General features: G+C 37.3%; 3 protein-coding genes across 3 annotated transcripts; all 3 read left to right on the forward strand.

The window, feature by feature from the left end:
• Nucleotides 1-860: 860 nt before the first annotated feature.
• Nucleotides 861-3,089, forward strand: LOC113114326 (GATA zinc finger domain-containing protein 1-like). Its single transcript, XM_026281237.1, has 5 exons — nucleotides 861-1,266; nucleotides 1,553-1,675; nucleotides 2,017-2,076; nucleotides 2,166-2,349; nucleotides 2,485-3,089. Exons 1-5 carry the CDS (start codon nucleotides 1,084-1,086, stop codon nucleotides 2,664-2,666), a joined length of 732 nt encoding a protein of 243 aa, XP_026137022.1. The 5' UTR covers nucleotides 861-1,083; the 3' UTR covers nucleotides 2,667-3,089.
• A 652-nt stretch (nucleotides 3,090-3,741) lies between these two features.
• Nucleotides 3,742-6,286, forward strand: pmf1 (polyamine modulated factor 1). Its single transcript, XM_026281238.1, has 5 exons — nucleotides 3,742-3,977; nucleotides 4,044-4,149; nucleotides 5,058-5,158; nucleotides 5,624-5,819; nucleotides 5,910-6,286. The coding sequence occupies exons 1-5, from the start codon at nucleotides 3,802-3,804 to the stop codon at nucleotides 5,976-5,978; spliced, it is 648 nt and encodes a 215-aa protein (XP_026137023.1). The 5' UTR covers nucleotides 3,742-3,801; the 3' UTR covers nucleotides 5,979-6,286.
• Nucleotides 6,287-9,295: 3,009 nt separating this feature from the next.
• On the forward strand, nucleotides 9,296-12,530 carry med19a (mediator complex subunit 19a). The gene is made up of 6 exons (XM_026281239.1): nucleotides 9,296-9,664; nucleotides 9,761-9,883; nucleotides 11,395-11,528; nucleotides 11,609-11,702; nucleotides 11,792-11,886; nucleotides 12,294-12,530. The coding sequence occupies exons 1-6, from the start codon at nucleotides 9,445-9,447 to the stop codon at nucleotides 12,357-12,359; spliced, it is 732 nt and encodes a 243-aa protein (XP_026137024.1). The 5' UTR covers nucleotides 9,296-9,444; the 3' UTR covers nucleotides 12,360-12,530.
• Nucleotides 12,531-15,596: the final 3,066 nt, after the last annotated feature.

Below are 15,596 nucleotides of genomic sequence, written 5' to 3' on the forward strand. Positions count from 1 at the left end.
AATGAGCCTCACCAAAATCCACATCAACAGAAGCAGAGAGAATAACACTGGCCTATTTATTGTGTAGGAAAAGTCCTACATTGTTATGGCTAACTTTAGGTATTCTTCTATTTAAATATTCAGCGGATTGTACTCTCATTCTGACGGCACCCATTCACATCAATTGCTGAGACACTGATGCAATGCTACATTTCTCCAAATCTGATGAAGTAACAAACTCATCTACATCCCAGATGGCCTGAGGGTGAGTAAAATTTCATCATATTTTAATTTTTGCGTGAACTGTTTCTTTAATGTGAGAGCAGATGGACATTCCACAATCTCTAACAATCATAAATCCTGTAGTTTGGTTTCTATTACTTATAAATAATTGCTGAAAGGTCTCATTTTAAGAGATTTTTCCTTTTTTCAAACTCTGCTGTGCTCACACTCTCTTTTAATTGTACACAATTATTGTACTTTATTGTGTCTTTAAATGGCATTATATCATAAGATGAAAGAAAGAATAGACCATAGAGTTGGGGATTATAGTTATTGTATAGTCTGGCATTTTTTTCCAGCAACCATTTTAAATTAAAAGTGATCGTCTGTTTTGATTAAAACCATCTTGTGTTATAGTAATATTAATAATAATGTTATAATAATAATAATAATATTTGTTGTGGCTCATTAACATATATATATACATACATATATATATATATATATATATATATATATATATATATATATATATATATATATATATAGTTCGCGTAAATCAAATAATAAAAAATTATATATATATATATTGAGTTTTTAAAATGTATTGCCATCAAACATCTAGACTTTTATTTTGAAAGTAAGGACGACGCACCTTTATTATGAAATTCACAAATTCTCCTCCCGGATGTTTTTCCTCGGGGCGAAAAACACGGACTTATTCATTGTTTTCAAAATGAAGGATGTCTGTTTAGATCGACATTTATCATAGTTTTGGCTTGCATTCTTACAGGAAAAACGACCGTTAAATTCAGAAATAACTATACAAGACATTTGTAAACAAAACATTAGTGGGCTGCTGCTGCTTACGGTTCAGCAAACATGCCTCTCGGGTTAAAACCGTGCTGTTCTATCTGCAAGACCAGCTCGTCCTCCATGTGGAAGAAAGGAATCCAGGGGGAGATTTTGTGTAACACCTGCACGGGTAAAAACACCAGCAGCGGGAGCTCCGGAGGATCTACTTCCTCCTTCGCCATCCAGCCGAACAACGGCGGAGGGAGACAGGTTTGAAGAGGAGCTTAAACACTCGCTTTGTGACGTCAGATTGGCGCGAGCTCTCTTTTAGACCGGACTAGAACTATTCAAAATAAACAGAGCTGGACAGATCACTCATACACTGCATATATATATATATATATGTATGTGTGTGTGTGTGTGTGTGTGTATACATTATATATACGTATTTATATATAAGCAATTATTACTATATTATTTCTACTTTTAAATGCCTTTATACGAAGCTTATAAAGTTTATAAACAAAACCACTGACACTAATCTTGTGTTTTATAGTCCAGACAGGAAATCCACAGACGCTCCGCTCGGTTACGGAGCACCAAGTACAAAGCTCCAGCGTCTGAGAAGAAAGTCTCAACCAAAGGAAAGGGACGACGACACGTTTTCAAATTGAAAAACGTAAGTGCTTTTCATCTAGGATGGGTGTTTTCTTCCAGCAATATCTATGTGGGTTAAAAGATATAGTTCACCCCAAAAATGAAAATGCATCAGATTTGGAGAAATGTAGCATTGCATCAGTGTCTCAGCAATGGATGTGAATGGGTGCCGTCAGAATGAGAGTACAAACAGCTGATAAAAACTACTTTTTTAACTTCAAACCATCGCATCTTTTTAAGAAACAAACTCATGTGCATCTTGGATGGCCTGAGGATGAGCAGATTCTAATTGCATTTTCATTTTCGGGTGACGATGCTTCAGTTGCGTTGATTTATTATCTTCTCTTCTTCACATGTCTATAGCCAATCAAAGCTCCAGAATCTGTGTCAACGATCATCACATCAGAGTCCATGTTTTACAAGGTACTCATCACTCCTTTCTGCTCTTCAGAGTGTTTGTTTTTGTTCTCCTAACACTTATTTATTCACTAACCTGCTTGTGTTGTGTTCAGGGTGTCTATTATCAGATAGGAGATGTTATTAAAGTAGTGGACGAGGACGACGGTAAACCGTATTATGCACAGATTCGTGGTTTCGTCCAGGATCAGTACTGTGAGAAAAGTGCGGCGTTGACTTGGCTGATCCCGACTCAGAGCAGTCCTCGAGATCGATTTGATCCTGGCACATACATTGTTGGTAAGTTCATGCAGAAATACATTGATTTTGCATATGTGATATTAAAAAAGTCATTTTTTATTTTGGCAATATCGTACACCAATGTACTCTGCTCCACTTTAGACTGATTCTGTGATTGTGGATCTCTTTGTGTAGGCCCTGAAGAGGACTTGCCAAGAAAAATGGAGTACCTGGAGTTCGTCTGTCACGCCCCGTCTGAGTATTTCAAGTCCAGAAGCTGTCCGTTCCCAACATTACCGGTTTGTCCAGAGAAAGGCTACATCTGGACTCATATAGGACCGACGCCTGCTGTGGCTGTCAAAGAAACCGTGGGGTGACGCAAACCCTTAAACCTAGACTGAACTGAATTAGTTTGATTTACGTGAACTTGTCATTTCAAACACAAGATCATGTGTGGTATCGCCTTTTGAAGAGTACATTTCATAGTATTTTTCATAGCAAAACAGCTGTACAGATTGCAAACTGAAACTTCTCTCAGATCTGTTTTCTGAGCTTTCAGTAACACACTCCTGTTCAGCTGAGCCTGAAACAGACTCCGACTCTTGCATTAGATTAGCAAAAATGTGACCCTGGAGCACAAAACCAGTCAAAAGGGTATTTTTTAGAAACTGGGATCTATAGGTCATCTGAAAACTGAATAAATCATCTCGCCATTGATGTGTGGTTTGTTAGGATCAGACAATATTTGTCTGAGATACAACTATTTGAAAATCTGGAATCTGTGTGCAAAAAAATCTAAATATTGAGAAAATCATCTTTAAAGTTGTTCAAATGAATTCTTAGCAATGCATATTACTAATCAAAAAATGAGTTTTTATATATTTATAGTAGGATGTTTACAAAATATCATGGAACATGATCTTTACATTAAGTACATCCTAATGATTTTTGGCATAAAAAATGTATTTTTGACCCATGCAATGTATTGTTGGTCTATAATAAATCTCATCTTCATGCATTTGCATATTTTGTTATGATGCTTGCATCACATAAACAGAGTAAGTGAAATATTTATATTTTTATATTTTTAGGGGAAGTTAACTTAATGTAGTTTTTTTTTTTTTTTGCATAATATTTTTAGATCAAACAGTAATTGGAAAAGTGCCACCACGGAGTAAAAGAAGAATGCAAATGTAAAATATTTTGCCTCTCAATGCAGATAATGAATGTGAAGAATAGGACACACGGGATGCATTTATTATAAAAGCGTCAGCTAAATGACTAAATGTAATTACAGAAATGTAACGGTTAACTCTTAAACACAATGCAATGAAGTGTGAAATTCTAAATACTGCTTGGTAAAACACCGGTGATAAATAAACACGCATTTAAAACCCCAAGAACAACAAGAAACGCGTTTTGGGTAAACGGTTTGAAACTGGCTGCTGCTCGCTTTCCGTCGTCTGACGCGCTTGCTGTTGGCGGGAACATTTGTAAACATCAACAGAAAAAATGGAGGAGTCGGAGAAGAGCAGCGAATCTGTCTCCGCTAACAGCCATGTGGATAAAGCTGAAGATGGCTCTTCTAATCGAAATGATTCGGTTAAATCATCTCAATCTAAACCGAGACTCAAGCTCTTCAGTAAAGTGATGGAGAAGAGTCTACAGTGGCTGCTGGACAACGCCAGGTACGAACTAAAGCTGTTCCCTTCCTTTGTTGTCTCTTACTAAGTTAGTTTCACTCTTTGTGTCAGTTTCGACAGGTTTTCCCGCTGTTTCCAGCCTCTGTCAAAACAGAATCCTCAGCTGACTGAAGCCATGCACAAACAGTTCATCAGCCAGCTGCAGACTTTAGTTCAGGTAAATTAATTTAACCTTAAAAATACAATACTGGCGAGAACATCCGGGCGCTTTCCAAACGAAGATTCGAATCCTCTGCGAATCATTTGTGTTCGAACCAATGATTCGGCACGCGTATCAAAAAGTGTGTTGACAACTAATTTTCAGGGATAAGGTGCTAAAGAAAGGTTGTGGTTTTTTTTTTTTGCTATATGACGTTTTGGTTTCATTACATAACCAGGACGTAAAATTGTGTATATGACTGCTATAGTTATGAGAGAAATTATCATTTTTAATGCTTCAATTCAAAGCTTCGAATCAATTACTTTGCAAAATGATTCACTGTTTCGAATTGCGCGACACGGCACACGCTGGTCAAAACTGCAACAAAAACTTAGGCTAAAGCATGCATATAAACTTGTATTTGCAAACCCAATGCAAATGCTTTCTTTCTTGAAAGTATACTTCATTAAATGGAATCAAAATAATGAATTACCATCAAAAACGAAGTGTCTATATTGAATAATAAATACAATTACGAAGTGTCTGTATGATTTAATAAAACATAATACAGACATTTCATATCAACTTTATTAAACTTATTTATGAATTGCATTTAATAGATCACGGTTTTAACAAAAACACTTGCAGCTGGTTTGGTAAAAGCATTTTTATGCATGTTTTCATGCATGAAAAGTCATTTTCAATTGATTCAAAGTTTTGAGAAGCTTTGTTTATCTCATCACTAACCCAAAAGTAAATGGAAAGACATAACTATTTAACAATTTGGTCTGAGACATTATTTGCATGTCATTTTCTCACTTTATAGGTTGTAAATATAAGGGGATATCTTCTTGCATTCTCCTTATGGTAGCTTTCTGCATTTGTGTTTTAGTAGTGATGATGTTTAATATGCTTGTGTGTTTCAGAGTGAAATCTCAGCTGTGATTGAGGAGGGAGACCTGCAGGTGAAGTTTGAAGAGCTGGACAGACTGGAGGAGCTCGCTAAAGACACACCACACGCTGCATGGTGACTTCACGGCCCTTTCATAACAATAAAAAACACACAAGCAATGACCAAATTATGTTTAATGTGTGCCGCAGCCAGATTATTCTACTTTGAAATGTGCCTTCTGTGTCAGAATGTCTGTTTTTGTTATGATCTGTGTGACTCCGCCCCCGCTGCCAGTTCAACCAATAGGATTTCAACATGCTGGGTTGCCAATTGGTGGAAAACTCATCAGACACTGAGTCCAGCAAATGAACTTTTCTGATTCAAACAAACGGATGCAAAGACTATCTTTTTAAACAGTCAACTGTTTTTGCTAATAAACTCTTTATTTTGAATTTGGACTGCAGTATCCATTTCAACCGCTAGTTGTCAGTATTACATAGATGCAGACAATCACTTATAAAATTAAATGAAACATTGTATGAGTCTTGCATGTTAAACGTGTAGTGATGTTATCGCTGAGGCTCATGTTTTGTGTCGCAGGCGTCCGAGCGGCGATCCAGAGCAGGATGTGTGCAGTGGTTTAGTGTCTTATTATAAGAAGCAGGAGGAGTACATGCGGATCCAGCTGAAGAAGCTCCAGAAGGAGAACGCAGGTCTTGCTCAGAAAGTGCAGGCCGGCCGAGAGAACATCACACAGACGGAGCAGCACATCGCCTCAGGAGTCGAGGAATGGAGGGTACCAGAAAAAAGTCATTTCGATGAAACACTCACACATTTTTAATGCCATGTATCCAGAAAATAAGCTTTGTGTCTTCTCCATCTGCAGGCATCCCTTGAAGATCTGGAAGCTTTCGTCTCGACTCTTTCCCCGTCTGAACACTTCGGGTCTCTTTAACATCCACGGTCATTTCTTAGATTTACTGACACATGAATATAATTTTACTCTGCATCTGCAAGGTTTATTTTGTGTTATAATATGTCTTTAATATGTGTACTCTATTCATTAAACAGATTCTCTTGCACTTTTTAATAAAGTGTTGATTCATTGTCTCTGTATAAAGTTAAAGGATGAATAAAACATCACAATGGAATCATAAACATAATAAATAATCTACATGGCAACTAGAATGTTTAAAAGTATCAACTACAGTTTGGTATTTTAATATATAAGATCTTACTCATAATCTAATTTTCATTTCATTTTTTATTTTATAAATTGTTAAACCGTTTTATTATTGAGTTTTTTATATGATATAGGCAGAAACTGGTGTATTTGTTCAAGGGAACTCTTCCAGTATTGTGCTTATTCATGCAATAAATACACTAATAAAAATAAAGTAATGCAAGATTATTATATTGTAGCCTGTTTATTAACACTCTGGCTGTAAAATAATAATTTTTTTAATTTGGTAAAAAAAAATAGATAATGCAGCAGTGTATGTCAAGTTCCTGATTTTTTATCCAGAGTACCAATGTATCACGGATTCAGCATTTTAATAGTTAAATCAGGTAAATATATATTTTAAAAATATTTTCAATTATTGAATTTAAAATATGTGGCCACCCCTGTGCTGAAAAAAAAAAAGTAATATGATTTTACACGCGAGCAGCAAAAGCAGAACTAATGTGACGCAACGTTCTACAAGGGGAAATTAGTGCAGCGCACCGAAAAATTTAGGAATATAATCCACTGATCTATAATATAATAATAATATATATAATATAGATCAGTGACTTCATCACATTCAGGGATGCAAACATCGCGCTTTTCGGCGCCTCCTGTTTTTTTCACATCAGTTTGGGTGACTTGGTCATCTGAAGCAATACCGTAGCTTAATGTTATGGACAGAAGACTATTTACATCATTAAATTAAAGTTTGGAAACCTTGTTTTCCCTCCTCTGCGGCTGTCAATAATTCTCCATTCAGTTTTCAAATAGCGCGCACCTCATCCATTTACAGCAGGATGCACGGTAAAACTCTCTCCAATATTATATAGGCTACTCACATTATAATGCTTGATCTGTAGATAAAAAGGCTGTGGATTTGCATAAAATGACTTTTATTTTGTGTATTTGTATTTTATGTTTGTTGCTTTTTTTTTTAAGACTCGCTTGTGCCTGTTAGATCACACACGTTTTAAAAGCTGTAAACTTTTAAAATCACTTTGTGAGCTCAGTTTTGAAGCGTTTCATATTATCATGGTTTTGCGCACTGAAAGATTGACTCAAATGATTCGCGAACCCGCTCTGAAGTAGCGATCTGACTCAAATGACGCAAATGATTCGCGAACCCGCTCTGAAGTAGCGATCTGACTCAAATGACGCAAATGATTCGCGAACCAGCTCTGAAGTCGCGATCTGACTCAAATGATTCGCGAACCTGCTCTGAAGTCGCGATCTGACTCAAATGACGCAAATGATTCGCGAACCCGCTCTGAAGTAGCGATCTGACTCAAATGACGCAAATGATTCGCGAACCCGCTCTGAAGTCGCGATCTGACTCAAATGATTCAAATGATTCGCGAACCCGCTCTGAAGTCGCGATCTGACTCAAATGATTCAAATGATTCGCGAACCCGCTCTGAAGTCGCGATCTGACTCAAATGATTCAAATGATTCGCGAACCCGCTCTGAAGTCGCGATCTGACTCAAATGATTCGCGATCCCGCTCTGAAGTCGCGATCTGACTCAAATGATTCAAATGATTCGCGAACCCGCTCTGAAGTCGCGATCTGACTCAAATGATTCAAATGATTCGCGAACCCGCTCTGAAGTCGCGATCTGACTCAAATGATTCAAATGATTCGCGAACCCGCTCTGAAGTCGCGATCTGACTCAAATGATTCAAATGATTCGCGAACCCGCTCTGAAGTCGCGATCTGACTCAAATGATTCAAATGATTCGCGAACCCGCTCTGAAGTCACGATCTGACTCAAATGATTCGTAAACCCGCTCTTATGTCAGGATGTGGTATTGTTTCCACATACTTGTCTAAGTCCAATTTGAATAAAGAAAAAAAGGTTTATAGCAAGTAAACTTTTGTTTATAAATGTGAAATTTAGCTAACAGGAAACAAATTATGCAGTATTTTCCAGTATTCTCTTTTGAATGGTCAAACAATCCAAATTAAAACAAAAAGAGAAGTCACTTACAAAATAACACTGAATAAATGCCAAAAAGTCTGACCAGAATTTTTCAGTGTAGGAGCATTGCCAAAATAAATGAATGAAGACTTCTTCAGAAGAATGACAAAAACAGCAACTCATGTCAATGTCTAACTTTAGTTGGGTAACATTTGTGAATTCACTTAAATGTTATTTATTTTCCTTTGTTGGTAAGCAGATATCTATGAGGCAAGGTCCATACTTTCTCCCAAGGTATATTCTCCTTCAGTCATGGAGCAAAAAGCCCAACTCATCTGGTTCAATGTGTCGAGGACTTTGTTTTTGGATCTTTTTTTGTTTTACTGTAAAGACACACTGCAACAAAAATCCATTGAACACTTCAACATGGATTTGACTATGAATGCTTAAAATCACTTTGTGAGCTCAGTTTTGAAGCGTTTCATATTATCATGGTTTTGCGCACTGAAAGATTATTAAAAGCTTATTATATTTTTAGCCTGCACAATACATTTAAAATAAGCATAATTTAATTGTATATTATTTCTGTGTAGTGTAGTGTAAGCATTATAAATGTATACACTTCTGAATTCTTGACATTCAAATATAAATATTAAATTGTGAAATGTATAATTGCCTGATTGAATTTGATAAGAGTACTAATAGTAATTTGTTTTTATTAACATGTTTAGATTGTGTAAAATTACTGTGTAGATTTTTTCAAGAATTACTTTTTGTATTTACTTGCATTATATTTAAATAAAATATGTTGCCATTTTTAATGTGCCCCTCAGGTTAAACACAGGCTCCACCTTGGCCCCCCTAGTAAAATTTGTCTAGAGCCGCCACTGTTGAAAATGTATTTTGAATCACTTTTGTTAACAATCACTGCAGCAACACGTGTGCGTTTCTGATCTAACACCACGTGATCACAAGGTTGCCAAGTCCGCATTTTTACCGCGCGTTTAAGCGACCCCTATAACGTGATATTTAGCCAATAAAATTCGAATTTTAAGAGGGGAGTATTACAAAAAAAACGTGGTTTTACCCCATTTTTACTGGATATCCCCTTTAAAACGTGATTGCGTTAGTTTAGACTAATAATTTGGTGGGTTGTGTTGTGTAAACCTGGCAACCCTACGTGATGAACACAATGACACTGTAAGCGGCAGCCGCTCGGATTTTCTATTTGTACTTTTTTATACAAATAAATATACATGATTTAGTTCCAGAAGTGATGACGGAAATATTTTCAACGTTGTTCGGACAAAATGACGCACAGCCATCTGCAGGGCCAGCAGGTTTGGGATTCGCCGCCGGTAAACCTCCCCCGCCGATGCCGTCAAACCAAGCGCCGGTGGCGGCTCAGATTCCAGGACAGCTCGGGGATGAGGGGCCTACACTGCGAAAACCCGGAGCCATGAACGAACCTTTCTATTTACTTCGAGAACTGCCCGGTAAATACGTCGTTAGCCTCTCTAGTGCCCAGGAATACACTACAGACTTTTAATAATGTTATGTAACTGATTAGTTGTGTGTTTGTTTCGATTCAGTCGGAAACGAGCTGACGGGAAACACGAACCTCATCACGCATTATAATCTGGAGCACGCGTTTAATAAGTTCTGCGGCAAGAAAGTGAAGGAGAAACTGAGCAACTTCTTACCAGAGCTACCAGGTGAAGCAAATACGCTTGTTTTTGAGAAAAGCACATGCATATTATCAACTGAACTCCATGAAAATGACACAAATGGTTTCTAGAATATTGTGACCCGGATTTACGGTTTTTGTTGTTGTTGATGTTGTGTTTTTTTTTTATTAAAAACTTATACATTTGTAAAAAACAAAAAAAACAAAACAAAAAAAACAGCTTAATAAATAACATTTCCATTATTTGTTAGGATAGGATGCAACTATTTGAGGGTGAAAAAAATAATAATAACATGTATTGTTCATTCAAATGATTCGTTCAAACCGGCTGATTCAATTAGAAACAACGCAAATCATTGCCGAGTCCCAATTCGCCTACTTATACTACGACCTAAAAGTGTGTCCTTTTTTGTGAGGAAAAAGTACATTGAGTGTGTAGCAAAAGAGTATGCACGTTCTGGGACATACTTCGATGACGTCATGCAAGGTGAACGCCTAGTACGCACCCCACAACTGTTAACGTTTCATTCATTCTTTATGTCCAATAAAATTGTATTTACTATTCCCATCTTTTTTTCTCATCGTTTTTTTTCACAATACATTTTACAATGTGTTCTTCTACCAAGTTGAGGAGTGAAGAAGCAGGGCTGCGTCGTCGTAGAACCAAACGCAGGTCGTTTGTGAGGCGGCTGGTTCTGACGTTCATGTGCAATGTGTGTAACGAAATAAAATACAACTTTAATTAGTTATTAAACCTTTAGTTTACCTTTGGCATCTCCGCTGCTGCACCCGGCTGCCATGTTTACATCACCGCAAAGCCATCGCAAAGCTCCTCCCTCCCGCATGCAATGGGTTGTGGGCAATATTAGCACTTAGAGTGTGCATTGATCTGCACTTCAAATTCTAACCGGAAATAGTAGACCATCCGGGTATCTTTGGAATACTCTTTTCAACATACTACGATTTTGGACGTACTAATTCTAGTTTCGCATACTATTTAGCACGGATAGTATGCGAATTTGGACTCCGCACATGTCATTTTGAGTGGATTTTTGAATCACTGACTGAAATGATTCATTCAGGAAATAAACACTGCAGTGATGCTCTGAAATGCTCAAATGTGACCCGAAAAACCAGTAACAAGGGTCAGTTTTTCAAAATTTAGATTAAAAGCTGAATAAGTCATCTTTCCATTGATTACCGCTAATGGAATTGTTAGGATCTAAGAAAAAATTATACTGAGATGCAACTATTCGAAAATCTGGAATCTGAGTGAGCTAAAAAATCTAAATATTGAGAAAATCACCTTTAAAGTCATTCAAATGAAATACTTAGCAATGCATATTATTACTAATGAAAATTTAGTTTTTATATATTTACAGTAGGAAATATACAAAATATCTTCATGGAACATGATCTTTACCTTATATACAAATGATTTTTGGCATAAAAGACAAATCTATAATTTTGACTCATGCAATGTATTGCTACAGCTTGCTCCAGGGTCTGTATCACAGTTGTGTTGTCTCTCTCTCACAGGTATGATTGACTGTCCAGGGGTCCAGGACGGCAGTTCTCTGCGCTCTCTCATAGAGAAGCCTCCGGTCTGTGGAAACTCTTTCAGTCCGCTGACCGGAGCTCTACTCACTGGGTTTCGATTGCACACCGGCCCGGTAAACTAATGCACTCAGCCAGAAAGCTTTTCCAACATCTTCTCCGAGCCGCGTGTTCACAGTGTTTGTGTGTGTCTCAGCTTCCAGAGCAGTACAGACTGATGCACATACAGCCGCCAAAGAAAAAGAGCAAACAGAAACGCAATCCCCGACCGCTGGATCCTCTGCCTCCAGGTGACACACATACACACACACACACACCTAAGGTTTAACACATGCACTCAAACACACACGGCATTAACTCGTCTGTGTCTCCTGCGCAGAGACCCCCTCAGATTCTGACCCCAAGAAGAAGAAGAAAAAGAGGGATGACGATCCCGATCGCAAGAAGAAAAAGAAAGACAAGAAGAAGAAAAAGGCGAGTGGCTCACAGTCCAGCTGACTATGTTATTAAAGCACCTAATAGTGATCTGAAACGTGGATGTTTTGTGCATATAAAGTGAAAAACAACTAGTCTCCATCAGTTTACCTTTTTACATAAATGAAGAGAAACCATACAAAGATCTCAAGTAGCGATGCCATTCAGGGTTGCCAGGTTTCTACTCAAAACTAGCTCAAACGTGTTCGGGGTTTTTATAATTTGCATGCCAGGGGATAAATGTCACGTTGTAAGGGGTCACTTCACCTTGTGTAATCAGTGTTAAAGTAGTCAATTTCTGAGGAAAAACTGCAGACCTGGCAACACTGATGCCATTGTGTTCTTTGAATGATTTTGACTGATTTTAAAACATCTGGTTTCTCTGTATTGTTTTTTTTCTCTCTTAGAATCGACACAGTCCTGATCACCCTGGACTTACTGGATCTCAACCCAACAGCAACAGCCTGAGATAGAGTGTGTGCGTGTGCGTGTGTGTGTGTGTGTGTGTTGAACAGTGTTAGAGACCCTGATATGGACCAGTGTGTTTGATTGATATTTACAAAGATGGATTGTTGGAAGATTTCTGCCTTTTTTTTTCTGGTTATGAAGCAAACCTGAATTAATAAACTTTGTTATTCTTTACACACGCTGTAAATTATTTTATTTTTTTCCACAGCATGACAAGTTACGTAACAAGTTACATCTTGAACATGACATTAGAATAATCAAGCTAAATCTCAATCTTTATAATCGTGTGTCTGGTCTGGGAATCTGATCACTTTTTGTCGGAGTGTAGTGTTGCACAGAAAACCAGAGGTCAAGGGATTTGTGTCCAGAACTAAAAAAGTAATAAAAAGTCACAAATAGTTGTAGACAGTCGATTTGTAGATGAGAGAAAACTAATAAAACATCTTTTTGAAACCTTATCCAGTCAGTAGAGGGCAGTGTTGTGTACCGTTTGTATCCCTGAAGGTGCATATTAGGCTGTGCATTATTACCTGAGCTGTATATTGTAGTGCTTAAAAGGTGCAATTTAGCCGCTTTTAAAAGCGGGTCATTGCAGTAACAGCTTTTGTGCCTTTCTTTCTGAGAAAAAAAAAAATCAGGGAAAAGTTTTCTAACAAAAAAAGAAGGCCCTAAAGTAACTAATACTAATAGTAATGCAGATGCCTGTTGGCACGGGTGGATCTAGAAAAATATTGATGGGGTGGTGAGAAGGGGGCAGGAATTTTTGAGGGGTGGCAACATATGGCAGATGTATATACAGTATTGTTCAAAATAATAGCAGTACAATGTTACTAACCAGAATAATCAAGGTTTTTAGTATATTTTTTATTGCTACGTGGCAAACAAGTTACCAGTAGGTTCATTAGATTGTCAGAAAACAAACAAGACCCAGCATTCATGATATGCACGCTCTTAAGGCTGTGCAATTGGGCAATTAGTTGAAAGGGGTGTGTTCAAAAAAATAGCAGTGTCTACCTTTGACTGTACAAACTCAAAACTATTTTGTACAAACATTTTTTTTTTCTGGGATTTAGCAATCCTGTGAATCACTAAACTAATATTTAGTTGTATGACCACAGTTTTTTAAAACTGCTTGACATCTGTGTGGCATGGAGTCAACCAACTTGTGGCACCTCTCAGCTGTTATTCCACTCCATGATTCTTTAACAACATTCCACAATTCACTCACATTTCTTGGTTTTGCTTCAGAAACAGCATTTTTGATATCACCCCACAAGTTCTCAATTGGATTAAGGTCTGGAGATTGGGCTGGCCACTCCATAACATTAATTTTGTTGGTTTGGAACCAAGACTTTGCCCGTTTACTAGTGTGTTTTGGGTCATTGTCTTGTTGAAACAACCATTTCAAGGGCATGTCCTCTTCAGCATAGGGCAACATGACCTCTTCAAGTATTTTAACATATGCAAACTGATCCATGATCCCTGGTATGCGATAAATAGGCCCAACACCATAGTAGGAGAAACATGCCCATATCATGATGCTTGCACCTCCATGCTTCACTGTCTTCACTGTGTACTGTGGCTTGAATTCAGAGTTTGGGGGTCGTCTCACAAACTGCCTGTGGCCCTTGGACCCAAAAAGAACAATTTTACTCTCATCAGTCCACAAAATGTTCCTCCATTTCTCTTTAGGCCAGTTGATGTGTTCTTTGGCAAATTGTAACCTCTTCTGCACATGCCTTTTTTTTAACAGAGGGACTTTGCGGGGGATTCTTGAAAATAGATTAGCTTCACACAGACGTCTTCTAACTGTCACAGTACTTACAGGTAACTCCAGACTGTCTTTGATCATCCTGGAGGTGATCATTGGCTGAGCCTTTGCCATTCTGGTTATTCTTCTATCCATTTTGATGGTTGTCTTCCGTTTTCTTCCACGTCTCTCTGGTTTTGCTCTCCATTTTAAGGCATTGGAGATCATTTTAGCTGAACAGCCTATCATTTTTTGCACCTCTTTATAGGTTTTCCCCTCTCTAATCAACTTTTTAATCAAAGTACGCTGTTCTTCTGAACAATGTCTTGAACGACCCATTTTCCTCAGCTTTCAAATGCATGTTCAACAAGTGTTGGCTTCATCCTTAAATAGGGGCCACCTGATTCACACCTGTTTCTTCACAAAATTGATGACCTCAGTGATTGAATGCCACACTGCTATTTTTTTGAACACACCCCTTTCAACTAATTCAACTAATTGCCCAATTGCACAGCCTTAAGAGCGTGCATATCATGAATGCTGGGTCTTGTTTGTTTTCTGAGAATCTACTGAACCTACTGGTAACTTGTTTGCCACGTAGCAATAAAAAAAATATACGAAAAACCTTGATTATTCTGGTTAGTCACATTGTACTGCTATTATTTTGAACAATATACTGAATTTATTCACAGTTATTACAGATTGATGATAAATATATGTGCACACTACAAAAGGACACAGGCTATCATTTACAAACTTAATCTCATGTAATCAATGTCTTGCATTTGAAACAGTTCATATAAGGAATAAGTGACCATACCCCATAAGCACCACACACTCACTTTAATCAACTAAAAAACTAAATGAATAAACTGTATTATTTACAAATCACAATTGTAGCTCTCGACATTTACCTGTGGCTATAACTTTATTATGATTCTAATTTATTTTATAGTCTCAAGCATAAAGAAAACATGCAAAAGGAAATTAAGCAGTTTTACTATGATAAAACCATGGTTTATTTTTGTAAGGGTTGTGATATGCACATCCTTTACTGAAGAAATTATAAAGGCTGTGTCATCTATAGCAAAAAGGTGTCCAAAAATGAAAGATTAAGTGAATATTTGAATGCAATGTTTGGTCAGTAGCGTGTCCTGTAAGTGTAACAGCAGCAATCACATGGCATTTGTAATAACGTGTACATAAATAGTTTATTTTGTATTTGCCTACATTATGTATTTTAACAGTGTTATTATTAACCATTCATTATTGCCTCATTATTTTTTTATATAATGCATATTTTAAGCCATTTTGAAGGCTATTGATGGCTTAGATCTGTTTTTATAGCAACAACAACAGCAACAACAACAAAATATTACAGTATATACTTTGTAAATTATTAGAGTTTGGGGTTCGCGAATCATTTGAGTCAGTTCGGGAGTTCAAAGCAGATTCGCGAATCATTTAAGTCAGTTTGGGGATTGTGAATCAT

This window comes from Carassius auratus, chromosome 14, assembly GCF_003368295.1.
Source record: "Carassius auratus strain Wakin chromosome 14, ASM336829v1, whole genome shotgun sequence".
Classification (NCBI taxonomy): domain Eukaryota; kingdom Metazoa; phylum Chordata; class Actinopteri; order Cypriniformes; family Cyprinidae; genus Carassius; species Carassius auratus.

What these genes read in the sequence shown, in the direction of transcription:
- med19a (XM_026281239.1), top strand. Translation starts at nt 9,445, where the DNA reads ATGACGGAAATATTTTCAACGTTGTTCGGACAAAATGACGCACAGCCA. An exon ending in TTTACTTCGAGAACTGCCCG is followed by an intron (nt 9,665 to 9,760) that starts GTAAATACGTCG and finishes GTTTCGATTCAG; the next exon opens with TCGGAAACGAGCTGACGGGA. An exon ending in AAGACAAGAAGAAGAAAAAG is followed by an intron (nt 11,887 to 12,293) that starts GCGAGTGGCTCA and finishes TTTCTCTCTTAG; the next exon opens with AATCGACACAGTCCTGATCA.
- pmf1 (XM_026281238.1), top strand. Translation starts at nt 3,802, where the DNA reads ATGGAGGAGTCGGAGAAGAGCAGCGAATCTGTCTCCGCTAACAGCCAT. An exon ending in TGGCTGCTGGACAACGCCAG is followed by an intron (nt 3,978 to 4,043) that starts GTACGAACTAAA and finishes TCTTTGTGTCAG; the next exon opens with TTTCGACAGGTTTTCCCGCT. An exon ending in AGCTGCAGACTTTAGTTCAG is followed by an intron (nt 4,150 to 5,057) that starts GTAAATTAATTT and finishes TGTGTGTTTCAG; the next exon opens with AGTGAAATCTCAGCTGTGAT.
- LOC113114326 (XM_026281237.1), top strand. Translation starts at nt 1,084, where the DNA reads ATGCCTCTCGGGTTAAAACCGTGCTGTTCTATCTGCAAGACCAGCTCG. An exon ending in ACAACGGCGGAGGGAGACAG is followed by an intron (nt 1,267 to 1,552) that starts GTTTGAAGAGGA and finishes TGTGTTTTATAG; the next exon opens with TCCAGACAGGAAATCCACAG. An exon ending in TCCTGGCACATACATTGTTG is followed by an intron (nt 2,350 to 2,484) that starts GTAAGTTCATGC and finishes CTCTTTGTGTAG; the next exon opens with GCCCTGAAGAGGACTTGCCA.